Source organism: Notolabrus celidotus, chromosome 9, assembly GCF_009762535.1.
Source record: "Notolabrus celidotus isolate fNotCel1 chromosome 9, fNotCel1.pri, whole genome shotgun sequence".
NCBI lineage: Eukaryota > Metazoa > Chordata > Actinopteri > Labriformes > Labridae > Notolabrus > Notolabrus celidotus.
In genome coordinates this window covers 22,980,813-23,006,373 of record NC_048280.1, presented here as the reverse complement: position 1 = coordinate 23,006,373, position 25,561 = coordinate 22,980,813, and the positions used below count along the sequence as shown (strand labels likewise).

Below are 25,561 nucleotides of genomic sequence, written 5' to 3'. Positions count from 1 at the left end.
CTATACAAGATGATTAAATTTTAAACATCTGTTATAAAACAAGGCAGGCGAGAGACAGTTTTCAAAAATAACCTGGGAGGCATACAAAGAATATTATTAAAATAAAAAACTATTTTTCCAATTTCAGGTCAGCCTTTTACGGTGCAGTCTGTGAAAGAAACAGGGGAGACTTGTCTGGTACTGGAAACCCTGTTTTGAAATTGTTATAATGAAACACCTCCAAGATAAAGTCGCAGCCATGTTACTTTTCTAAGAGCATACCGTAATAGTTGTAGATGTGTGAGGAGTCCTCTTGCTTATGAACTGATCTACTGTTCTTATTAGAGAACAAAATGAAGTCTGTATGTCAGTATGTGAAAGCTCAAAATGTATTATTATTATTACTTATTATTATTATTATTATTATATTATTGTTATATTTATATTATTCAGCCCTGTTGTTTTTGACTGGATTCAGACCGTCTCTTCTTGTGGTCTCTTCGGTGATAAAGGAGAAGAAACACTCTCTCTACAAAGACACTATACAACTGTTATTGAGTCACTTAGTGAAGTACACGGCTGATTGATGTGTGTTCCATCTGCACGAATAGTTGTAGAGACTGAGGATGAGGAAGATAAGAAGAATGAGCATGATGAAGGATAGGGAGGGTTAGACTCGGCGACGAAATGATGACATCTAGTGGCGGTTTTGGGGAATGTTTCTTACAACCATTCTCCTCTGTCACTGTAGTGCATGTGCAGCTCTTATCACTCTCATTAATGCCGGAGATATTGTGTACTCTGCATGTACATGATAATCTTGGAATAACTTCTATTTCTTCTTAAATTACTGCAGCTTAGATTGATGTGATTCAGTGACGTCTAAATATTTTTCAAAATATAGCACCTTTCTTTTGGCGGTACTACAAAATGAGTGAACCTCCTGATCTATAGTCAAGAAGGTCATATATATTGAGTATAAGCATGCTGTCTTTGTTTCTTCTCTTAATTAAGTTCAGACTTAAATTCTTGTCATATTCTTACTTTTCTACAGCCCTGGCTTCATAGTTTACATGTTATGTCCCTCGTGTATAGGTTTCACCACACATTGACCAGATGTTAGAAACATGTCTTCCTGAATGTACAGTATAGCGTCTCTTTGCACCAGTCTGACAGATTTTTGAGGATTGATGTCGCTGTAGATTACTTCTAACCAATTTTTTTTCCTGTACACAGTGACTTTTCTGTTTTGTCTTGTCATAGGCTACAAACATTAACCCTTCAGATTCACTGATTGGCCTGCAATATGATGAAACGCAGGGGCGTCAGTTAGTGCCGCTTAATTAAAACATGACAGTAGGCCAATCATGCAGAATAGGTCATATACTATTATAATACTGCCCATTGAAAAAGTCAACGCTTTTATACAACACAAGCCGCTCTTTACAAACACACATCTTCTTAGAATACTACAGAAAAATAGAAATTAAACAAACCGTCTCAGTCATGGCATAGAAACCAACTCATACCGTCATACCGTAAATCTTATTATAGAGCGCTTTCAATGAGGATAATTAAAATAATCTCAGTGTGAAGCATGGGAGCTTTTTCACTGGAGTTATGATTTAGTTATTTTCGATTTCAGCTCATTGTTTCAAACAGTTAAAGTGCGTAAGATAACGTGTGTGAGGAAAAACGCTGTCTTAAATGTGTTAAATCTGGTCCACTAAAAGGCAGTTTTTAACACAGTTACCACAGATTCGAATGTCTGATTTTGTTTCTGACGTGATTCGAAACGGAATGTTTGACTTCAATTCTTATTATGCTTTTACATAGTACTTGCTGTTTTTAAATGGATGGAAAAAAGATTCCCTTTAGATTAACGAAATTAAATAAGAAACAGAAGACAATCGATGTATAATCGGAACGTTGTAAAGGAATTTGGTTAATTTAGGCTTTACGTTGATTTTCCAGTTCATATTTGAAGGAATTAATCTTTATTTAAATGTGTACCTCGCCCTACAGGTAGATCTACACTTACAGGTACTTTCAACTCCTGTTCTCTTGTAATGGTGCTTTTATTTTCTTTTATTTTGAAGTTACGTGATTCAATTAGCCTGATTAAATGGAAAGAATTTAAAACGTGTGGCGCTTTGTTTTCTTTATTCGTTCTCGGGTTTCAGGTATGAATTTGATCTAATTAGAACCTTTTCAGCCACGTGATTTATTAATGGTTATATTATATGTGCAAAAAAAAAGATCAAGGATCTTGTGTTTTCTACAAGCTAACATAAAAATGAGCTGCGATGTAGCACAGGAACGGTGCGTAAAGTTCGCTTTCAAAGATACAAAGTTTCAACTGGAGAATATTTATTCGCTGTACTATGGAAGTGCACCTAAAAGAAACATATTTTGTGAAGTGATAAACCAAACAGCACAACGTGAGCTAAGCTCAACAGAAGAGAAATGCACATAAAAGAGAAGTTACACTGAGGCCTTCAGAAAAACGCATCAAAGCCAGCATTGTCAAAATCTGACACATTCAGAGTGTCTGATTTTCTTTCAGTTTTACCGCTTTGACAGTGATCGTCTATTGCAACATGAAGTCGAGATGAAATATAACTGTTGTTCCTGATTTCCGTATTTGCAGACTCAGAGATGCGTCATCGCCGCTTTGATTAACGCAGGTCTACGGGCCGGTTTTAATTACACTGCGTCAGAGTCACACGCACGTTGTAAGCAAGGCAGAGAAGGAGAAAATAAAACTACGTTAACAAAATTATTCCCGTCTTGCTTCATTTTTCCTCTTTTTTTCCATTAAAGAATGAATGAAATTGCCCTGGAGTAGGCCAAGACCGTGCGTAGGTGTGTGTGTGTGTGTGTAGGTGCATTCATAAGTTTATGTGTGTGGGAGTGAAAGGGGAGTTTTTAAATCTCTCTGATTTGTAGGAGCAGGTTATTTGTGCTTGCAGTGTGTATGTGGATATTTTATGCTCTCAGTATAATGTATCTCTGTGAGGGTTATATCCCTGTAATGCTAGGAGACATGAAACTTGGTATTAGATGTTAAATTAATGTCTTGAGTATAAATAGTTGTATTAAAATGCCACTTTTTGATGTATATAGTAAGATCGAATGTAATGCATTGTTACTATTATTTAATTGACGCATATTTTATATCGTCTTCAAACACTTCTTCATACCTCACATGCACTGACTTTAAATCCTTGAAGACTCCATGCTGAATTTTTTTTTTTACTCTGCACTGTATGAAAGAAATTGAGTATAGAGAAGCATGCAGAAACCAGTCAAACACAATGAATTCACACCAAGTCACATCAGGATAACTAGGAAAGCCAGTAAGTTTACTGAAATCTCTGCAAAATACAAATAGCCTTTTTTCCCCCAGCAGAGGACACTTTGACTTCACCCCCATACCGTTTTCACTACATACAGCTGAATCAAGTCTTTTTGAGTTACAGAGATGTAGATTAATTTTAATACCATCTCAGTCTCAAGTGGCGACAAAGGCCAGCTTATGCCGCTGAAAGCCGTTCTAGCGCTCCAGAAAACATTAGTTCCAAACCTCCCCAGTTTCAGGTTTATACAAGCTACATTTGATACTACAGACTGACTTTTTAAGCAATGTAACATATTACCTTTTTTTTTTTTTTTTTAATTCATTTTCAGCTTTTGAATACAACTTAAATAACCACAAACACAGTGGAGCAACAAAGAATCCCATGTGAATGCAGGGACCTGAAGCAATGGTATTACATGGTCATTACACATGGCTGTACAGGTGTATGGTCTCCCCCTTTTGACTGCAAACATCAGCTGAGGTACTGAGCGGGTCAATTTTGAGGTACCAACATTAAATCTATATTAAAATAATGAACAAAAAAGAACAACTGATCAACAGGTGATGAAAAATAAACGCCTTTCTAAAGTAACAAACACAACAAGGAAAAGGAACAAATATATAAAGACCAGTTTTCTGCATGTCTTTGGTTGAAATGATCATAATGCAGCACTATTAAAATAGTCTGGACATGTTGGTGTTATTTCTATCATTTATTTGCTAATCTTTTTACTGCATTGCACAAGGGGGGGAGAACGGGTGAATTATTGTGGTTGGACTGGAATTGAAATGTGAAACCAATTGTACATTTGAGACAAATTCTTTTATTGTCTTGTTTCAATGCTTGCAAAACCATAAATGAATGTGAAAATAAAAGTTGAGTTTACAACACAGAAATGCCACTGGCTTTGGTTTCTCCACACTGTTGCTGCCTGAAACATCATGTTTATTTTTTTCTCAACCTTTTGTTATTGAGTTTTAAAAAAAAAAGAGAAGAAGAAGAACACCACCATTATAGAGGCTCTGCCCCTGTTTGACTACACAGGACTGTTACAGTAACAACATAGTGAACCTGCATGAAATATGCACATAGAAATATCATAAACACTTAAGTGACAGCAGATACGGAGTGGGAGGCAGAGAGATATGTGGCTAGTTTCATTGTTTTTATAAAAGATAAAATCAAAACAGCTATTTATTTATTTCAAATAAACAAATTGTGCTTCTTCCTACCAGCATCATCCTTTTGTCCCTGTATTCTCTGATGCTGAACGTGGTTTGAAGGATGTGGAAATGTGCTCTGGAGACTGGAGCATGAGGAGACACAGGACGGCACAGGATCAAGTCAGGTGTAAAAATGTTCAGGATAATTACCCACAATGCACTTCAATGCCAAATTGTTTCACATGAATGCAATTCAGAAGACAATCATTTAGATTGGTTGTGTGCTTGTGCATAAATTGAACACAAGCTAGGATTAAGATGCAGCAGAATGCTGATAATGTCCAAAAATCTTATTACATTATCAATTGTGTTATTCAGCTTCAGAATAAAATACACAATGTATCTGGTTTTGTATAGGGTCAGCTAGATTCCCTCATCAGTTTGACAGTCCTGTCCATCATGTGTCAACATTTATTTCTGTGTCGTCCCCTGTTCCAGCTCCTGACATTTTCCACTAACAGCTTGTTTTTCAGCATTCAGGCCCATCTTTTCTCCGCCACACAAACCCTGACGATGTTTCCCAGCTGGTTTTTTAAGGTTAGACTAAATACACCCTGAACGCCACTGTTCAGGGCTCAAATGAAACAAACCAGACAACATGTGCAACTGCACATAGAAACTCCACTAAGAAACCAACAAAAATCATTAGTATATATATTTATATATTAGAAAGCTATACACAAGCATGTTAATTTCACAGATTTTTTTAAAGATTCTTAATATTACCATTATTATATATAATTAGAAATACACGTTTAAAAACAAACCTCTACAAAGATAAAACAGTTCAGCAAAGCATTGGATCTCCAGTCTGTTTTCATGGCTTAGGGCTTCAGAGCCCTGTCGATTCCCCTCTGGGCGAACTATCCATTCTTATTAGCAAAGCTATCAAAAAACACATTCTGGCTTATAGAAACTACAAAAAGCCACAAAATGCTTTGCATTGTATTCCTTTCATATGAAAATATAAGCAAGTGTATCGTACAATTGTTTTTTTCTTTCTTTTTTTCTTTATTAACACTGAATATTAATACTAGATCCAGAGTTGTCTTGATTACGCTAATGTAGCTCTGAGATCAAAGGGTGGTCCTCGCTCGGCTCCGGTCTCTCAGAGGAGTGCTAACTTCATCAAAGATTCCACATGTCTAGCATTGGGGCTGCCTGTTTACCTGTACAATCCTTCAAATGTTGCATAATAGCTTTTTCATTTAGTGAGTAAATAAATCTTGTAATGTCTGGCAAATTTTTGACCCCTGCCCTCCCCACTCGACCCTCTATTTACATAAATACGTTGAACCTGCAACATGACATCATCTAATGTTAACACACATTTTTGCAAGGGAGAACTGCAGAGAAGGTTTATAGCAATGAAACTGACACTGTACACATTTATTGTCTGTCCAACTCAAGTGCTAAGGTGTTTCCCATTGAACACACTCACTCTCATGTTCATGTTTTTTTTTGTCTTTTTTGTCTCTTGACTCTGATATATCGCTGAGGCAAAGTGTAAGTACGTTTTATGAAACAGAGTACCTGACTATTTTTTTTGTCTATTTGTTGATATGCATATATGTACACATACACACACGTGTAAAGATATATGCATCTTTTAGCCACACACAATACAATTTATGCATAGTTCCCCAACAAAAATACCCCCAGAAACCCATCCCAACCAACACCTGCCCTCCCAAACCCCCAGTACAACACCCCACTGGTTTATATAATGTCAATATGTATAGCACACACACACACTCAGCAAAAATAAAATAAAAAAGGAGAAAAAATAAACATATTTTTGAAAAGGGCGGTCCCTTTTCTTTCCTTCAGCGTTAGAAATAAAGGAGAGAGGCCGTGGGGTCAGGCGGTGAGTGACTCATGATAAGGAGTGAAAGGAGGAAGAGAAGGGAGTTGATTTTGGGGGGCATTGCAACGCTGCGTTGTTATCGTGGGGGCTAAGGGCGACTTTGGGCACTTGCCGGGGAGAGGACAGAGCTATCATGTGGCCCATCCTTCCGACAGGCGCACCCGTTTGATGGAGGGGCTCTCGCGCTCATCCAGGGCGGGCCGGGACAGTCCCAGAGGTGAGTGGAACTCGTTCCTGTGCTCGTCCCGGTCGCTGCCCTCGTGGGAGCTGCTACAACTGCTCAGGCTATCAACAGGGGAGCGTCCCGAGTCCTGGCGGGACGAGGGGTTCTGAGGAGGCGGTACTCCACCATAGCCCCCCGGTGTGCTGCTGGTGCGATCTCTGGGAGGAGAAACAGGTTCGGACTTGATGTGCAAGCTTTGAGTAGAGGGCAGGGACAGATTTGAACCCTGACATAAGTGAGAGCTAGAGCAATTTCTGTAGGAAGAAAGGGAAATACAAGGTGTTACAGAGTTTCAGAGCAAGAAACAACGTGATCATAAAGTCAGTCAACAAGGCATGCATGCTCTCAAACACTCTTAACTCTAAAACAGGGAGTTATATATTTGTGCTGGACCTTGCAAGTGAAGGCTGTGAACAGAGAAGGACTACTGGCATCTTAAAAATAGTTTTGTGATCTTTTCATCATGCATTTCAAAACAACACCTCAGATTAAGTTCAGGGCGCTCACCCTAGCTGGCCGAGGGCTGAATGCTGCATGTTCTGAAGTTGTTGATGTTGCCACCCGCTCATTGAGCCGAGGTGAAGGGAGCTGCCGCTGTTGAAGCCAGACAGGGAGGACAGATCTGCACTGTTCAGGGAGTACTCTGCATAAAGAAATACACAGGAAAGAAAGCAGATTAAAAGTTGTTCGCAGAAGTTATAAAAAAAACTTGCGAAAAGGAGACAGCTCTGATAGTGCTGCTGTGATATTACATGAATGCGAGCTGTGTTGGTCAATGTGACAATAGCTCCATCTGCTGTGCAGCTGCTGTATTACACTTAAATGTTTGTAGGAAGATTCAAAGCTCAAACAGAAGCTAAGTTAGATTTTTTTTTGTTTTACTGATTCCTAAAAAAAGTATTGTTTTGTTACTAGAAGGAAAAATGAAAGTATATTTTAGTGTTGAGAAAATGTTAAAAAAATTAGGAGGTAACATTTTAATAGACAGCTAAGCTCTTAATGTTGATGATTCCACTCTTTGATACACACCTGTACCATATGAAGTAGAGATGGCAGATGGATATCCGCCCATGCCTTGTCCTGGCAAAGTGGGAGTTGCTACTGATACCACAGGGGTGGCCAGTGACTGAGCAGACTGAGAGTTGTTTATTCTCTGGTTCTGTGACAAAGAAAGAAGAGATGGAAAGAAAGAAAGAAAGAGAGAGACGGGAGAGGTTTTAGAACATGAAATCAACTCCCAGACAAAACAAACAAAGAAAATAAAAACTGCAATAAAAACCAAGAAAAGTTTCTTTCATCTCTTTGTTCCACTCAACAGATGCTGGGAGAATGAATGTGATGCCAACTTCAGGGGGAAATTAATCACTTGACACGCGGCACCGCTGAACCCTGCCAACCCTATCATTTACCACCCTTTCCGAGGGCCCACTGTCGCTATAGTAACACCATCGGTCTCCACAGCAACGCAGGGGTAGCGACGGCAAGGGAGAGGCACTTTACTGTAGTGGAGGGGAGGGTTTGGCAGGAAATAATAGAGGTTTGATGCAATATGAAAGTGTGCTCTTTTGTTGCCCCTCATATTTACAGTCTGAGGAATAAAGCAGCGAGATGTATGTGTGCGGAGAGGGAGTCTAGATGCGTTTGAGAAGAAAGAAAAGCAAGAAAGGGAGGAGTAGATACTCAGGGGCTGAGGCAGAAAAAGAGGCCAGGCTGCTGTTACTCTGATTCGCCACTGGAGGGCACTATTTACCCTCACATGCTGCTGTTAGGCGACAAAGGAGGCTTCAGCAGAGTCAGCAACAATAAAGGTACTTCAGAGTCAAGATAAAAACTGTACGTAGCTGTTCATATCTCAGAAGTGATGGGAATAAATGACTGAAAATGAAGGGGTGAGACATGGGAATTATCTCGACCAGTGTGGGATCCCAAAACCTTTCTAGTTTCCAATTCCTGATGCCCTTTTGGGGGTTGATCTATTATTTGAGTTTTGGTCTGACTTACCAAGAGTAGATCAACATCCTCGGACTGATGGCATTAAAAGGGGAGGGTGATAAATTCAAATTAGTGAGTGTAAGTGAGAATATAGTGGAGGCTAATTTAGATCTAGGGATGGAACTACTAAAAGACGGAGCTAACGGAAAAATGCAAAAAAGGGGACGACTACATTAAGTTAACACTTTATTAGAAAGACAGGAGAAGGAAAGGGTTTACGGTATAAGCACCAACATAGAAGACGAATATCTGACAGTATATCAGACTTGGACTAATGGTAAAAAGTAGCTTTGGCTTAGGAAGCCGTCAAAGCGGAGAAGAAAACAACCAAAAAGTCATGTGTGTTAAGTCAAGCCTATCACAAGCATAACCGCATCAACCCAAGTCTGATATGGAGAGATAAAAGCAGTGGAGAGCAGAGAGGAAACAAACAACAGCAAACAAACCGGCCAGAGAATACAGCAGGGGAAGTAGGTAGAAAAGAGACAGTAATGACATCAAATAGAGGGACAGTGAGATAGATAACTCACGATGGAGGGCATGTTGTTCTTGACACCAGGAGGGATGAGCACACGTAGGTCAGGTTTACGGTTGTTCATGCCTAAGTTCATCGGTGGGGGGGATTTAGTCTGCATGCTCTTGTTCATTCCACCTGGAGAGACCAGCAGACCTGGGGAGTTGCGGTGGTTCCCGTATCCATTTCCTGAGAAAGAAGAGACAGAAGACTTTAGGTTTACAGGTATTCTTGGACTGCAGGAGAACCAAAGGCACAGCTACACGTTATCAAATCTGTGTTGAGCTGTAGGAAGTGCTAAATGATATTGCGCGCACTGACGAAGCAAATACTCAAACAAACAGTTTTTGCCCTGAGGATTGCCACTGTTTGCTTGGCAGTTGTGTAGCGCACGCTCTTTCGTGCACCTCGCCCTCCACCTCTGTCACTGTCAGTTAAGGCTACATGTGCTTTGCAACAGCCAGTGAATCGTGTAAAAACATCTAATTACGGGGAGCAGAACCACAGAGAGGGATGGGACCCGTCATTTGTCCATCAGAGCAAAACACATGTGGTTCTTCCAGACAAAGACCCTGCTTTGGGTTTGCCACCAGATCTGAGTCCTCTGTAAGTATGGAGGGCTGAGTGCAGCACCCATTTCCTCCTCAAAAACCAGTGGGGCCAAATCCCGGCAGCAACATCGTTAAAAAAAAAACGGAGAGTGGAGCATTCTTGCAAGCAACATACTCTTTGTTTCTAACCCAATCCCGCAGGCTGTTTTTCCCCTTACTTCTCCTTCCTTCTTCCAAAGGGTAGAACACAGGGCACTGTGTGGACGTTCCCACTTGAAAGAAGGGCAGGAATTATACGTTAGACATAAATGAATTTCCTAATCATATACTCCGGGGGAAAATGAGTCGCAGATGTCTTCCTGGGCAATTTCCCTTGCTGATCTTTGTTTAATTTGAGAGCGAGGTTTTTGTTGTTTGGAAATGAAAAGTCTCAAAAGCTCAATTTGAACAATCTGAAGAGTAAACGACCGCTAGCGGTGAGAGAAAATGAGGCCGTCTGACAGAAAACGAGGAAAACAGTGTGTGTGACTGCTGGTGTGTATGCGTGCGCGCCTCTGCTGGCATGTGTGATGTGTGAGCTTGTCGGAGTTGATGTTCACAACACAGACTTTGTGCGCTTGTACGTTTTGCTTCATGCAAATTTAGAGATGATTTTTCTCCTTGTACATAAGCACTGTAGGACTTTACATATTTAAGACATGCTGTATGGCTGCTTCTGCATATGGATGCACGTGTGTGTTTTGTATTGGACCCTCTTAGTTCCAGTGTCAATCTCACATTAGTTAAAAAGAGGCAGCTGCCTCTTCAGTTTTCCCGCTCTCTCATTCTCATGCTCGGCCCTTTGTGAGATTGAGTGGGTGCATGTGGAGATAGATGAATGAGACCTCACACACACGCGTAAAACACACATACACATACTGCAAGCACACACACTTTGGTAAATAACCCAGCAGGAAGTACATCAGTGTTTCTGTACAGATGAATAAAAAAAGAGACGGAGCTATGCAGAGGCATTAATACACACTTTGGTCAAGATGACACGGACTTCATCACAGGAACAGTTAATCAGACATCTGTGTATTGCCGCCCTGTGGAGATGGCTGCCATCCAGTCAATTATCTGCTGGAGGAGCGCGATCATGAGTGGCATAGGCCGGTCCTTAAGCACTTCAAAAGAAAAATCATTAGCTAATTAAGCTAATGAAGCAAGAGCTGGGACTGAAATCTTCCTATTCTGCAGCCTGGCCAGCCTGATTGTAGGACAGTGGCATTCAATAGCGACACATTGATTTCTGTTTTTTATCAGCTGAAGACATGATATCAAGAGTTCATTCCACTCTCCTCCTCTGATGCATCTCTGCACGGTCGAGCTAGCGTCAACCGTTTAGAGGAAGTACCAAAATTAAACATAGCCCAGCCTGGAGTCTGCTTTGCTACTGTACAGAGAGTCACACATAGAGACCATTTGATCTGAGATTCAGATAAAACAGCTCTTTGCTATTTCTGAGGTGTGTGGGGACAACTGGGGTCAACGCTGTAGGATTGCTATCTGTCTCTAGGTGCCATGGTTACAACTTAGCGCTCTTCGTGACACCTTTGTTTGAGATGCCCCCCCCCCTCTGAAGTGTTCTCTCTCTCTCTCTCTCTCTCTCTCTCTCTCTCTCTCTCCTCTCTCTCTCTCTCTCTCTCTCTCTCTCTCTCTCTCTCTCTCTCTCACACACACACACACACACACACACACACACACACACACACACACACACACACACACACACACACACACGGAGAGGTGTGGTTACACTCATGTACATTTAACTGTTACTGAACAAATTTCTGATGTCCTGTTGTGGTCTAACAGGCGCACTCCATTCTATTCCCCATACACACACACTCTTCCGTTGCGGTTTGGCCTAATGTGCATTCAACCCTGAAATCTCCAACTGAATGAAGTTGTCACACTTACGCTTGCATCCCCTACAGTTGGTGTGAGGGGCCAAAATATTCAGACACACCGTTTGATCTGATGTTGTCAGTTGCTTTTGTCGCTTTCATTTCTGAGGAATTTGAACTAATAATCCCTGGAATATATTGGGTGTACGTTACTCTTTTGTAAAGGTAATTGATGTATGCCCGATGTGTGAGGTTAGTTTCTCGTTAGTTCCATGCTGGTGCGGATCATACCGCACACAACGGCTACATAAGTGCACAAATGAAGGTGGGTTTTTTTACACTCTGTGGCCTTGGTCTGACGCTCCGTTCATCAGCTCTCTTTCACTCTTTCTGTGTCCATCCACACATCACACTCTCTCCTAACCAGTGAAGGAGAACAAAAAGTATATTTAAATGAGCACAAACACACAAGCACACACACACACACACACACACACGCACACGCACACGCACACACACACACACACACACACACACACACACACAGTTCTCACAATATTTCCATAGAGGAGACATGATGACTCAGTCTTTCAGTAGCCTACCCTGCTTACACTGGACTAGAATTACTCTCAGACCACATTTGATTTCGACCTAACCCTTATGTCTGGGTTTCATGTGGCATAGACACACATGTAAACAAAGAGTCTGTATTTAAACAAAATGTACAGGCCAGTTCTTAAGAATGATCTTGGGACCTGGTAGAAACAAACAGCATCTTTATGCTGACGCTGCAGTAAAGAATGAACTCTCAGGCTTGATTTTCTACATGGTAAGCGGAGGACAAGGTACGCTTAGAGTTCAAGTAGTTGAAGTCATGAAAGCACTGTTGCTAGGCAACTAACAACAAAAACGAACTGAAAGGGAGACTTTTCCATTTGCCATTTTCTGTCAGAGTTAGAAAGTCTTCAACGTGTCTTCATCAACAGGCGGCTGTCATAAAACGTGGACCAATGACTCATAAATTACTATCTTAAATTGGATAAAGTAATTTTTTGTATGTTTTGTTTTGTATGTAGGCGACAGTCCTTGTGGAATTATAACTTTTACAGATTGAGGACATGGAAGATTCTCATGGGATTAAGATTCAATTAGTACCTGCAATCCTTTCAAACTTCAGAAGGGCATCACATATTTCTAATTTTTGTAAATTTGGTCCTAGGGGCATTATTTTTTTTACATACTGTATGTACAGTAGGACCAATACATCTGAGGCATGAAGGAGTGTTATGTTTTTTAGCATGTCTGAACCACAAACACGTATTAATGCATCCACAAACTTAAGCTCCCTCCTATATCACTCAGGCCTGGCCACTCAAAACACTCATACCCAGGTCAGACAGCTACATGAGCAATCAGCTTATCAAACCTCACGGTGAGGAGAAGAGGAACATTAAACCAGTCTTTGTGGTTCCACCTCACACTGACTCACTTAGAGGAACATCATTAAAATGGCTGAGCAAGTTCACAGAACACTTCCATCTGTGTTCCCCGACTTCTTCTCCTTAGCACACATGCTTCAACCATCAGTGGATATTCATCACTGGGGTTTCCCCCCCTCCAAACACACACACACACACACACACACACACACACACACACACACACACACACACACACACACACACACACACACTTTCTGCCCTCCCTCTCGATGAGATTTAAGAGAGCTTTGAATGGAATCTTTTAGCTCCCACATGACTCTCTCTCCACGTCGTGTTTTTTGCCGCTGCTGAGCGACACACAGCTCGCACAGAGCGCCTCTGTTCCTGCAGCGCGGTGACACAAAGGCTACATTTGAAGCACGCTCTGCAGCACGCTGTGGATGGAACACACGCCACAACAAACGGTCCTGTTGTGTGTGCGATGAGTGACCAGACAGAGAAACCAGGCATTGACCCCTTGTGATGGAGCCCTTGAGGCCAGACAAGGCTGCCCAGCTGTGCCCCCAACACCCCCCCACTCTCCATTTTTACTCTCTGCACTGCACACTGTGGCTGGAAAAGTTAACCCTTTTAAAAAAGTCTCATGGCCATAAACTTGGGAGCTGATATGTCCTCAGGGACAATTCCACTGACACACAGAAGCTAACACATAAGATTTCTTACACATGTTGCTCATACACGGGTTTCTCTACTCTCCACAGGACCGTTCTGGCATGGTGCGCCACTCCAAACATTGGATTAATTTGATTGCAGACATATGATAGTAGTTAACTATGTAGACAGTTTGTGTAGTGAAACAACTTGGTCCAAATTGGATTTATGGTTGTTGTCATTTCAAATTTAGACCCAGAGAGGATGTAGAAATAGAGAGATGTCTCATTGGGAAGAGGATTTTTAATTGTAAATCTCCTCTGACTGCCTGTCAGTCAGTCTGCAGTGTCAGTATAAAGTGCAATTATGTTCTATTTCCCCCCACTTGTTGTAGCGTTTTATAGCTGAACGCAGGCAGGATGTGTCACAGCCTCGACGCTGCGCAAACATTCCCAGATGAACTCCACAACCGCTAACATCAACACATCATGGACAAAATCTCCACCAGGGTTTGGGTTACTATTAGTCATGCATTTTACGGCCCCGAGTGGGTGAGTGGGTGTCATTTATGTGCATGTGTGTGTGGGTGTTTGTGTGTGTGTGTGTTAGCAGACAACTGTATGTGAGGAGAGGAGGCCATTTCTTACCAGCACTGGTGCCTGCGCCAGTGGTGAGGTCAGCACCCATGAGGCCACCTGAAAGATGAAAGAGAGAGGAGGAGAGCAAGAGTGAGAACCATTAGAGGATAGACGCCCACGTTAACATCCACTCTGCCTCCTGTCTCTTACCTCGCTGGCCTTTCAGAAGCTAACTCAATTTAATCACAATCCACTGTGTGTCATATGTGTACTGATACCAGAAGTAACACCGCTTCCCACTCAAACCTTAACACTTTGAGCAACTGGACACATAAGCCGCCATCCAAGAAAAATGACACATTATTATTTTTAAGCCATGCGAGGTGGAGGAGTGGGAGGGTCTATGCGGTTTGGTGTGGATGCTTCGAGCGCCAAAGCTCATATTTAGTTTGTGCTGGCGCTAGCAGCATCCAGTTGTAATGACAGGGTGAGGGTGTGGGCTGCAGCGTTCAGACCAGAGAGACAGAAAAAGGACTTTGGACAACAATAACAAACCAACAGGCCTGATTGGCTAATGTCACCATCAGCTCAATGCCTATACATAAGGGCCACACATCCCATGTGTAGTACCTCACACTAAATCAACCAGACTGTGGGCTGGGATTTTTTAATAAGATATTAAATCATCAACTTGCTTTGAACTTAATACTGAGAGGGAAATTCTTGAATATAAAAACCACAGAGGGGTGATTTTAGATTCATTTTCTAAATATAGGAGGAATATTCTGGGCAGTTGTCTTAAAGTAGATGTGACATTTCATGTGTGTCTTTTTTCTAATTTGGAGTCGCAACCTGAGTCAAAGTTTTTTTCGGATTTTAATTGACTTTAGTTTTACATTTATTTTTCCTTCCTAAACTTTATACTAAATTTATCATTTTTTACTTATATTTTTTAAACTTTTTTTCTTATTTATGTATTTTTAATTGTTTTTTTTTTGCATTTTGCCTTTAATGGATAGGACAACTGAAGAGAGACAGGAAACGTGGGGACTGGAGAGTGGGGGAGGACATGCAGTAAATGGTCAAGGCTGGAATCGAACCTGCGACGAGGGCTATTGCCTCTGTATATGGGACACACTTAGACCACTAGGCCAACGATGCCCTACTTTTTTTCTCATTGTTACCAATTTTTTGTTCTTATATTACTTCTATATGTGGCACTCTTTTGGCTTCATGTCTGTATGAGTTGAATTGAATTACTAGCCTGACTGAGAGTTCCGCACATGCACTGAGAGGTACATAAGATTGACAGATGGCACAACAGCATGTGCATTAGGGCCAGTAAGACCCTACCTGTGTTACCTGCACTGGGAGGTCTGTGAGTCACTCCGGGGGACATGCTGTTTCTCTGTAGGCCGTGGTGTGCCAGTGGCAACAGGTTGTGGTTGCCTAGGGAACCGCCAGGATGGCTGTAGATGAGATTGTTCTGGTTGCTGACAGGAATGGACACGGGCATGTCGTAGTTGGATGGCGGCACGGCCTGCTGGGACAGAAAGGGGGGATACAAAGAGACAGACGCAGGTTTGATTAGAGAAGAGATGCCAACGATCACAGAGGAAGTAAAAATCAGAAGAAAGGGATTGAAGAGAAGATTGGATTTAGAAGGAGAAAGATGGGTCAGAAAAACAAGGAAATGAAAGAATGTGAAACGTTGACTATCGACAGTGATACTCCAGAAACAAACAGAGAAGAAAAAGGAAGGTACAAGTTGAAGGAATAAATGGACAAGTAACAAAAGACAGTCATGCACAGATAGATGGAAAAAAGATCCAGACGAACAACACAAGACAATACAGGCGATGAAAAGGGCTACTCCGCCAAAATGAAAGGGTAAGAGCCTCAAAACCTAATCTCTGAAATACTCAAACTCCTGTCAAGATGATAAATGTGCCGGCAACACTTTATCATTCTAACTTGATATAGCATAGGTAGGTAGGTTACTTTGGAGAATACTGCAGCAAAATCTTTCTTTAAAGGACTCAGTTGTGATATTTTTCACTGTGATACAGAAAGTTGACCTGATGTGGTCACTGTGTTTAAATTCCCTTGGATGCATTCCTGGTTGACTACATTTAAGAAATAAGCAGCCTATGGTTTACTGGGAATAAAGCCAACAGCATCCAACTGTTCTTCAAGAGCTAAAGATAATTCAGTCAGTCTTCACCTCACTTTAAGAAAAAAGAAGAAGCCTGCAATCCTTTTTTTTGTTTCAAAAGTTGCTTTAAGACCGGAGAGCTGTACGCAATTAGGACTCATTTCTTTTTCTGTCACGTGGAGCTAATACAAAGTGTTTTCAAGTGGTGGACTCCCATCAGTCAGCAGTCTCATCAGGAACATGAGCAGAGGTTAGTCCGCCAGCCCCAGGCGTCTAGTTTGTCATGTTTATTGTGTCACTTGGCTGAAGAGCTTAACCTTGGGAGTGCCCTGGAAGTGGTTGATCCTGCATGTTAGCTTTAGGAAGTAGAAAATAGGGGCCTAAATTACTGCCATGTGTCCCAGGGACAGCATGAGGGCGATCATCAGCCTGGTGGATGGAGATGTGGGATACGCGCTTTAGGGCTGCTTTGTCTTTCTCAATTTTCTCCCTTTTGCTAATGCTCATTTTTCACAGGGCAAATATTGTTTTAAAGTTCATTGACGGTTACTTTTACCATATTTTATTGCAGGGGTTTTGCACATTCTGTCTTTACTGCAACTTTACACAGTGGGTGTGGGTTAGCCAAAAGCTATGGATGCTTTCTTTTATAACCAGTGAGGGGCTGTCTTGGTTTTCTTTATTTTCAGTCATTTCTTCCATCTCAGATTCCTTGGTGGAGTTTTTATATCTCATGACTTCTGTGCTGTGTTTTCTAATAGTGCTGGAGGTTCCTCTGACTGCACTTTTTTTTCATACTCGTACCCAATTGATGGCTGTGGGGGCCCTGTCTGTAAGCTGTCCTTTAACTGGGGCCATCCTTCCTGTTTTTGCCCATCTTCCCCCTCCTCCTCTCTCTACCCCCCTCTGCACAGTCCCCTGCAATCCAGAGGCCCAGTGCTTGGCAGCCGCCCTGACCACACACTGAACTGCCACTTGTTGTGTGCACCCCCGCCCCCCCTCCCCTCCTCCCCATCCCCACCCGGCTCCAATCCCAAACCCACTCCACCCCAGCTCACCAACCCCTGCCTTGCTTCTAACCACATCGCCCCTCTGTGCTCCACGCGGCTCAGACACTACTGCTCTTCTCTGAATTATCTACCATGGAATTATCTTTCTTTTGAGCGCTAACCGGTCCAATAAGGTGCTTTCTGAAGAATGTTCAGGCTTAGATTACACATAAAGCTGCCTTTATTTTGTGGTTTCTGAAATTAACGCTACGATGTAAAAAAAAACAGAAGTTAACATATCTTGTAATATATCTTTGCCATTCACAAAGATATTTTCAAAGATGCTGTCAGGATGTGTTTTAGTCTCCACAAGTATGATTTTTTAGTTTGGTTAGCATCTGTCCTTGTTGCTGTGGGTGACTGATCGCTTTGTTTTTGTGCAGGAAAAAGGAAAAGCACATGCAGACCACACCTCCCCTGAGAGCCTGCAACGGCATTGTGGGTAACAGGTTCAAGGAGGGAACCCAGTAAGGTCAAAATTTGTCATGAGAGAAAGTCTGCAATTATTGTACAGAAAATGCTTACTACTACGGTTACTGTTATGTTAAATTAGAGGACCATTCCTCAACAGTAATCAAGAAGAATCAAAGAGGTTTAAGCACACATTGTAATTTGACTCTTGTTTTACTCTCACTCTCACTTTGTGTATTTAGTCTACAGGCAAACGCTGGTGGTTAGCTGGGTTAGCTCAACAGTTACTGGGCAGTCAGCATTTTGTTAGCCTGTAGCACAGCGTCATCCCAGTACTTACAGGTATCTTATGAGTTTTAATCATGTGATCAAACTCCTCGTTAATCTGTTTGTATTTCTCCTCAGTGCGTGGGGTGAGGATGAGAGCAGACTCGAGCTCCGGGCTCTCGCCGCCTTTGTTCTCCTTCTTGTTCAATGCCTGCCAGGTCCCCAACGACCACAGAAAGACACAGATGTAGGGACGGAAACGAGGAGGAGACGAAGACAAGGTGGACAGGTGGGAGGAAAAAAAAAGGGAAAGAGAGGAAAGAAAGGTAAGAGGAAGGTTTAACGAGAGGTACTTACACACAGTCTCTGTCTGCTGATCATCAGATCAATGTCCTCGTTTATTTTCCTGTACTTGTCCTCGGACTCGGGGCTGTGGCCGACCGAGTCGTCTGCGTCGGGGTCTGGGCTGTCACAGCCGTTTAGGCCCTTCTTTCTCAACGTCTGCAAACAGAGCAGTTACATAAAACAGTTGAAGGGCTTTGCGGATGTTAACCAGGTGAAAACGCATGGGAAGGATAAAAGGTGATGACTGTGAAGAGACATTTTTTTAGAATGTCCTGCCAAAGATAAGTCCAATAAATGGGATTTGGAAACCACGTAGAGATTCCTTTAACAGAGTTTTAACTTTCTGTTTTTTTTTCTTCTTCTGAGAAATTATTCTACAAAAGTCCCTGAACTTTCCGATGAATCATTTTGGCAGGCTCCATTCTGACCCCCATGAGCAGGGGGTGAAATGAGGATACACACTGACTGCTTCTTGAACAAGCACACATACATATAAACATGAAAGATGGCACATAGGAATCAATCGCAACAAATAACAAGGCGTAACAGATGATCAAACTCTTGACCAGATGACAAATCATGGGACCTTGAAACCTCATAATTATGCAGGAAAGGAAAAAAAGTAATAAAAGTAAAACATATTCCATAACCATAATCATTTGTGGGCCATGAAATAGAGTTTAAGTACAGCAGGGGAGTTCATGACTGTGGCGTATCTGCTATTAAATGTGGCAGTTTCTGTTTTGGCCACCTGATGGCCACCTGCCCCCGTCAGAGTGGCCAGAAATCAGCCGGCTCTCCACTCGCTCACCACTCCCTCTGAACGGCAGAGAGACACAAAGATTGTTAGGGAGAGTGTGAGAGAGAGAGAGAGAGAGAGAGAGAGAGAGAGAGAGAGAGAGAGAGAGAGAGAGAGAGAGAGAGAGAGAGGGAGAGGGAGAGAGAGAGCTCCCTGTGTCCTTCCTTAGATATTGTTGACAACCATAACAACAGGGATAAGTTTCAGAGCACATTACCGTGTGTGATAGCACTGCGCTCTGTTTGCTTGAGTGAGAAGGCACGTAGCGCTAGGTGCTGTGTTCGTTTGCCTCGTAAAGTGAGAGACAAAGACAGAGTCGGGGAGAAGAAAAAGTACAGTAGCTGACAGTTAGAGATCTCATCAAAGGCAGCCCCCTTCCTCCTCTCCACACTACTCCCCCCTCCTCCTCTCCTCTCCTCTCTCTCTCTCTCCTCCTGGCTTTAATAAAGGGAGATTAGTCTACAGGAGGAATATCACGGGCCTGCTCCTGTCTTTGCAGTCGTCGCTTCACACTGCGCTCTCCTACTTTCATCTGAAGCTCCATATCAGACAGACGTAATTAAATTTACTTTAGCACACCCTGTATTTGATGCTGATCAAGTGTGTGTCTCTCTTTTTCTCTCTCTCTCTCTCTTCCTCTTTCTCCGTATATGTTGATGTGTGTGTGAGTGTGCGTGTCGGCTGGTGTGAGTGTCTGTGTGTGGGAGGGGAAAGAGGGGAATGAGTCTGTGTTTGTGTGTGCATGTGTGGGTGTGCGAGAGTGGGTGTAAGCGTCGAGAAAAAAAAAAAGAGACCGAGCAGGAGAAAAGGAGGAAGATAGATGCTAAGATAAGTTAATCTCACTGAACTTCTTCCTCTCGTTTTTTTGTTTTTCTCTCTGTCAGTACTCGCTCAAGGAAGCTAGCTACTCCATCACAACCAGCAGCAGGAGTGACAGGGAGCGATCTGCCTGCTTAGAAAACAAATAACAATCCAGTCATCTCTCATGTCAGCACAACAAAGGCCTGTTTTGAGTGTGGTTTTAGTGAACTTAGAGGGCTCCTTTTGTGTGTGTGATAACTGTTTGATTCCTGAGGCGTCTCGTGGCGAGGCAGCTACTGTAAGCGTGTCAACATTCGCTGGCTCTCCTCCTCTCTCTTTCTCTCTGAATCCTCACTTGGCCCCCAGAGTGGAAATCTGGAATTCTGAATTTGAAAGCGTCTCTCACATCTTTGACAGTCTTCAGGAAATCACACCAAACAAATCAGCCGTGGCGATGCAGGAGATCTGACTTCTAACAGACCCACAGTGAATCAGGCACTCTTGCTCGATCTGAGGTGGATGAGTCAAGAGAACAAAGGGGTTGCAGAGGTTTAGCACGCTGTCTTTTTTGGCAAAGGCGTGAGATGTAAAAACTTTTTTGCTGTTTCTTTTGTGGAGTTTCATTCCGGCCTTGGCGATGCATCATATCGAACTGACAAGAGCTGAACCGCTGGCCTTTTTCCGTTCACGGGAGAATGCGTGCGAAGAAAAAAACAAGTTTTCTTTTTACTTGCACAGATTTCTACCACCTACCGCCAAGCAGTTTAGAGAGCAGGAGAGATTCACTTCCATTCTGGGAAGAGGAGAGCGAGGGCTGGGGTAAAGGTGACACCCATATGGGGTAACTGAGCTGGTGGTCTTGCATGGGGGTGGGTGGGTAATGGTTGCATTGGGTGTTGATGGGGTGCAGGGAGCCAGGGTGTTACATGACTTTGAAGCATGTGGACCAGGCTTAGCTTCCCAACAGGGCTCAGCACATTGGGGTGCGGTGCAAGGGCGGTATGCTGCTCATCCTAGCTATGCCCACCTGTTTACAGATTTCACACCTGTTGCCAAAAGCTGACACACAACCCAACAACCAATCAGAGCCGCAAGAGTGCTTCTACAGCCATAGAAGGATGTCTAACTCTTGCAACCTTGCAGCACTGCTCTCATCACCCTATATATTTTCTCTGTCTCTGTTAGCCCATCACCTTATCTAAGTTTGTACTTCATGGCTCTGCTCCATACAGCGTTGCCTCCTGCTCCAAACAAGGCATTGCGTCTGTTATTCAGTGACATCATCACTGTAAGAAACACATAAAAGGTGTATGTTTCGAATTGACTGAGGGAATAATGATCATGAAGAAAGAGCTTCTACCGTTATATATTGCAAGACAGAGGAGTTGTGAGTATGAGGAGCTGCCATGGAAATCAGGTCTGTAGGGAATATGCTAATAATCTGAGGATTAAACAAAAACACTTTGGTGCAGCTAGCTTGTGCCAGAAATTCTATGCACATAACATCCACCCAAATTATTATTCTTATATTAAAATTCATTTTGATTTATTAAGCTGCTTGGCTTTCAGATTCGGCAAAGAAGTGCTCATTATTTTAACCTAACAAAATGACGCTGACGTAAAGGGGGGACTTTTCATGGAGTTTCTATTTTCCTGTCTCTACAAATGTGTGATTTCTTTAGTATTTTGTAATGATTTTAATGTACTTTTTCGGTACCATTTTTGAAATACTAAAGGTGAAGACCCCAAATCTTCTACAGCTACAGTTTAACAAAAAAAGTCGAAACATGGACATTCTGCAAAGCTGAAATCAATCAATATCAGCTGAGGAGACACAGATCAGTGAGAAAAGTGGAACATCCAGGATCCATAAACTACCAAATACTAAATTGTGAACAGTCGATGTGCATACCACAATACGTGTAAGAAAGCAGGGGGAGAAAAACTAAGAGACAGAAAGGAAAGACTCCAAAAAAAACTGTGTAAGCTAGCTTGGCTCTGTGTCTTTCTCTCTGTGGCCCCTTTGGAGGCTTGCTCCTAATTAAACTCCTTCTTCATGATGCTCCCTCATGACTCGACTTGTCACAGGGCCTGTGTGAAGCAGGCGCAGCATAGACATGGCGTCCTACATACTTAGACACCCGTCTCATCGGTACCCTTCAGCTCTGCGCCCTCAGCTAGGCTGGCCTAGACTAGGACAGAGTAACCTGGGTTAAGATGACTGTGGAGGAAGGTTAAATGAGGCGACCTGGGCTAGAAACTGATTTTCATTCTCTCTTGTTTTCTGCTCACAAATCTCAACATTTTTTTTATGTTAATTGTAGTAAAAGAGTCCAAGCTTTTCTCATTTTTATAGTTTGGGGTGTGGGGTGTTAACTTTATGTGGCTGTTGAGAAAAACAGCGGAGGATATTTGGGTGCGAATTCAGGGTGGCCCCAGGGGGTCTACAAGGGACAGCTGACGCCTGCCCAGAGCTCCTACCATACCAGGATCCGTCTGCTCGGCATTCTGCCACCCTGCTTACCCTTACCCTCTCTACTCCCTCTATCTGTCTTTCTGCCCTGTCTTTCTGTCTCAGTCTGCTGCTCGGTCTGTCTCTGTCTACACCCCTCGTCCTCTTCCCCTTCTCCTTCCACAATAATCTCTCGTCTCGACAGAAGCTGAGTCCAAACATTGTTGGCATGTCGGTCTGCGTTTTTAATTCTGATAGACTTTGACCAGTTGATGGGCTGTGTTTGGAGAGATCTCCATGGCTGACCATTCCCCTTGTAGTTATTTTGGCATTGACTGAAGGCTACGACACATTCAATATTGTGTTTATGGCCATTGGCGACTGCCAGGCCAGTAAATGTTTCTCAATGTCTTCAACCAAATGGCTGAGAGCGACAGTGCAAAGCCCCTCTACAAAAACAGCCAGTTTATAATAGGCCTTTTATATCTTTGCCAGCACTGCATGCTATTCATAATACACAAACTATTGTAAGCAAAACCAAGACTTATGAAAGAAGATAGTATCATAACAGAGAACAAAAGTTTTCCCCTAATAAATGCTGCCTTTTATAGCTTTTAGTGTGATTCAGCAGTCAATGGAAAACAAGTCCCTGAAAGACAGCCATGGTTTAAAAACATTAATAACTGAAACACTCATGGTTCATCATGTTTGCTGTGCTGTTAAAATACATGAAAAGTCGCTGGAATAAACGTCTGTGTCTGGCATGGACTTGGTCTACATTTGACACAATGTTAAATATGATAGAAAGCAGATTGCTTCACTACATCAGAGATACTCTTTGAAGACATGACAGTATGCAAATGATGCAGACCTGCCTTTATAATGTGTGAGAGTTTGTGTAGGCTGAGTGTGAAAACAGGGGGCACCCACTGTAGGGACTTCAGTCTTTTCAGCTGGTTTAAGACCCAAAAGGGATTCACAATGGAACTCAATCGTGCTCCCAGATAATGCTCTACAAATACTCTACAGGTTACAATAAAAAAAAATATCTTTAATTCTGACATTGTGAAATATACTGAATGAAAAAGTAGGGTTACAATATGTATACAGCTTTTCCAACACTGACTCACAAAACACAATAGTTTAAAGGGAAAAAGTAAAAGTTTGGGAATCTCCCTTTAAAGATTTCTTATTGAAAGTGAGGGTGAGGCAGTGGGGAGAAACCTTGTCCCGCATCATCACAATAAAAGTGTTCATCAACTGACCCGCTGTGGACTAAGCCCCTCAGCACGACTGCACGTAACCGCGAGTGGCCTTGCTGGCGACAGAGATGGGGTAATAGTATGTTTGAGATGTGCTCTCATTCTCCTCATTTCTACTTCTTTTAATGCCTGTCTGGCTCACTCATACTTGCTCTCATTTTTGTCTCTCCCCCCTCACTCTCTCTGTCTCCCTCACTCACTCTTTCTTTCTCTCTGCCTTTCCGAGTGGAGGGAACATCAGAGGGATCAGGCTGGCTTAGCTTATTGGAAGCAGATGGCAGACCAAAGGCAAGAAGGCCACAGTTTCATGAAGCGTGGTTTGAACATGCCAGGACCATGTCGAGGGGCATGCCCATGGATGATGGCTGCATGGTGTGTGTGTACTTTTGTGTGTGTGTGTGTACGTATGTGTGCGTATGTGTGAATGAGTGGAGGAGAGCACTTTGGATAGATTTTTGTAGGTTACCATTTTGAGGAATGAGACCCCAAATCACAGCCTGTCCCTGCCTGTTTTTTTTTCACTCATCATCTGTGCATCCCTATGCACTGGTTGAAAAATGATTGCATCAATGACTTTTCAATGATTTGGTTGGCTTTGAAGCCCCTCACTCCGGGTGCTCCGCTGCACTATAATCAGGAATCAAAGGCTGGCATCTGGGATCCATCATCCCTGGGCAAAGTGGTCGTGTGTTCAGTCATAATGCTGGCTAAATGTGTAATTACTAGCTGTCTAAGGATTACTAGATTTACTTAAGATTAAAAAGGGAAGGAAAAGTAAAGTACAAAATAAAGAAGAGTGTTTGGAGAAAGCAGAGGGACAAAAGCAAGACACAAAGGGTGTTATGCGCCACAAGGTTCCTCCACATTTCTGCAAACATTGTGATAATGCATGTGCTAAAATCACCATCAAGTCGAGCGGGCTGCAGACGAGAACCCACTCACAGACCGACAGTGTTAGCTAGCCAGGACGCAGCACAATACCAGATGGTGCAGTGTTTCCCATATGGAATAGACAAACACTAAGCACATGTCAGAATCCAACACTGTTTGCTACAGCAGCATCCCGGCCCCGGGAACAAAGTGGTCATTCAGACTAGTCACTACACTGTATAATTACCCAGATAGACATTATGAGACACAATGCCAGCTCAGTGAAACTGAATAAAGAGGGCACTTATGTCTACACCCTCAACCTACCCATCTTTCATCCTGTCTACACTTTGGTTGCATAATACGGCTCTATTCAAATCAGAGAAATGAGAATGTGTCTATATGTGCTTCTAACTCAACATACAAATCAATTCGACAAGGGTAAATTGTGTGTGTCAAACATTCTGGTACTTGCGCTCTATGCTGTAATGCCACATGAGCAGTTTATTTAATGTCACGCATGTCATTATGTGGCTGAACTGTAACATTATGAATGAAGTCCTTCATCACTTACTTCAAGCTATGATCAGGTTTTAAAAATGTTAAAGATTCAACACAACTTCAGTTCTTTGAGGGAGCCACAACTTCAAGTCCCCCTCCAGCCATCCTCTATTCCTTCTTTGTCCCCCCACCAATCATCACTTATCATCTTTTGTCTCTCTGTCTCTTATCGCGTGGTGCCACAGCAGGAAAAGGGACCCCGAGGGAGGCCTCGAGTAACAATGACCAGCCGGGTGACCTCTATACTGTGACCCTGAGTTTCCACACCCTATCCAAAGCAGTAGCCACCATGGCAGGGGAGGCGAGTGGAGGGGGCCG

General features: G+C 42.6%; 1 protein-coding gene across 2 annotated transcripts in view; it reads right to left on the bottom strand.

The window, feature by feature from the left end:
• Positions 1-4,144: 4,144 nt before the first annotated feature.
• Positions 4,145-25,561, bottom strand: part of mef2cb (myocyte enhancer factor 2cb) — a 60,245-nt gene continuing 38,828 nt past the window's right edge. The window contains exons 4-10 of one of the 2 annotated variants that reach the window (XM_034691497.1): positions 18,511-18,654; positions 15,634-15,814; positions 14,341-14,388; positions 9,177-9,349; positions 7,684-7,813; positions 7,162-7,297; positions 4,145-6,908 (exon numbers count right to left, since the gene is read on the bottom strand). In XM_034691497.1, the coding sequence (XP_034547388.1) occupies positions 6,563-6,908; positions 7,162-7,297; positions 7,684-7,813; positions 9,177-9,349; positions 14,341-14,388; positions 15,634-15,814; positions 18,511-18,654 (1,158 nt within the window). In that variant the 3' untranslated portion in view covers positions 4,145-6,562. The remainder of the gene's footprint in view (positions 6,909-7,161; positions 7,298-7,683; positions 7,814-9,176; positions 9,350-14,340; positions 14,389-15,633; positions 15,815-18,510; positions 18,655-25,561) is intronic. The other variant, XM_034691498.1, reaches the window with a different exon arrangement.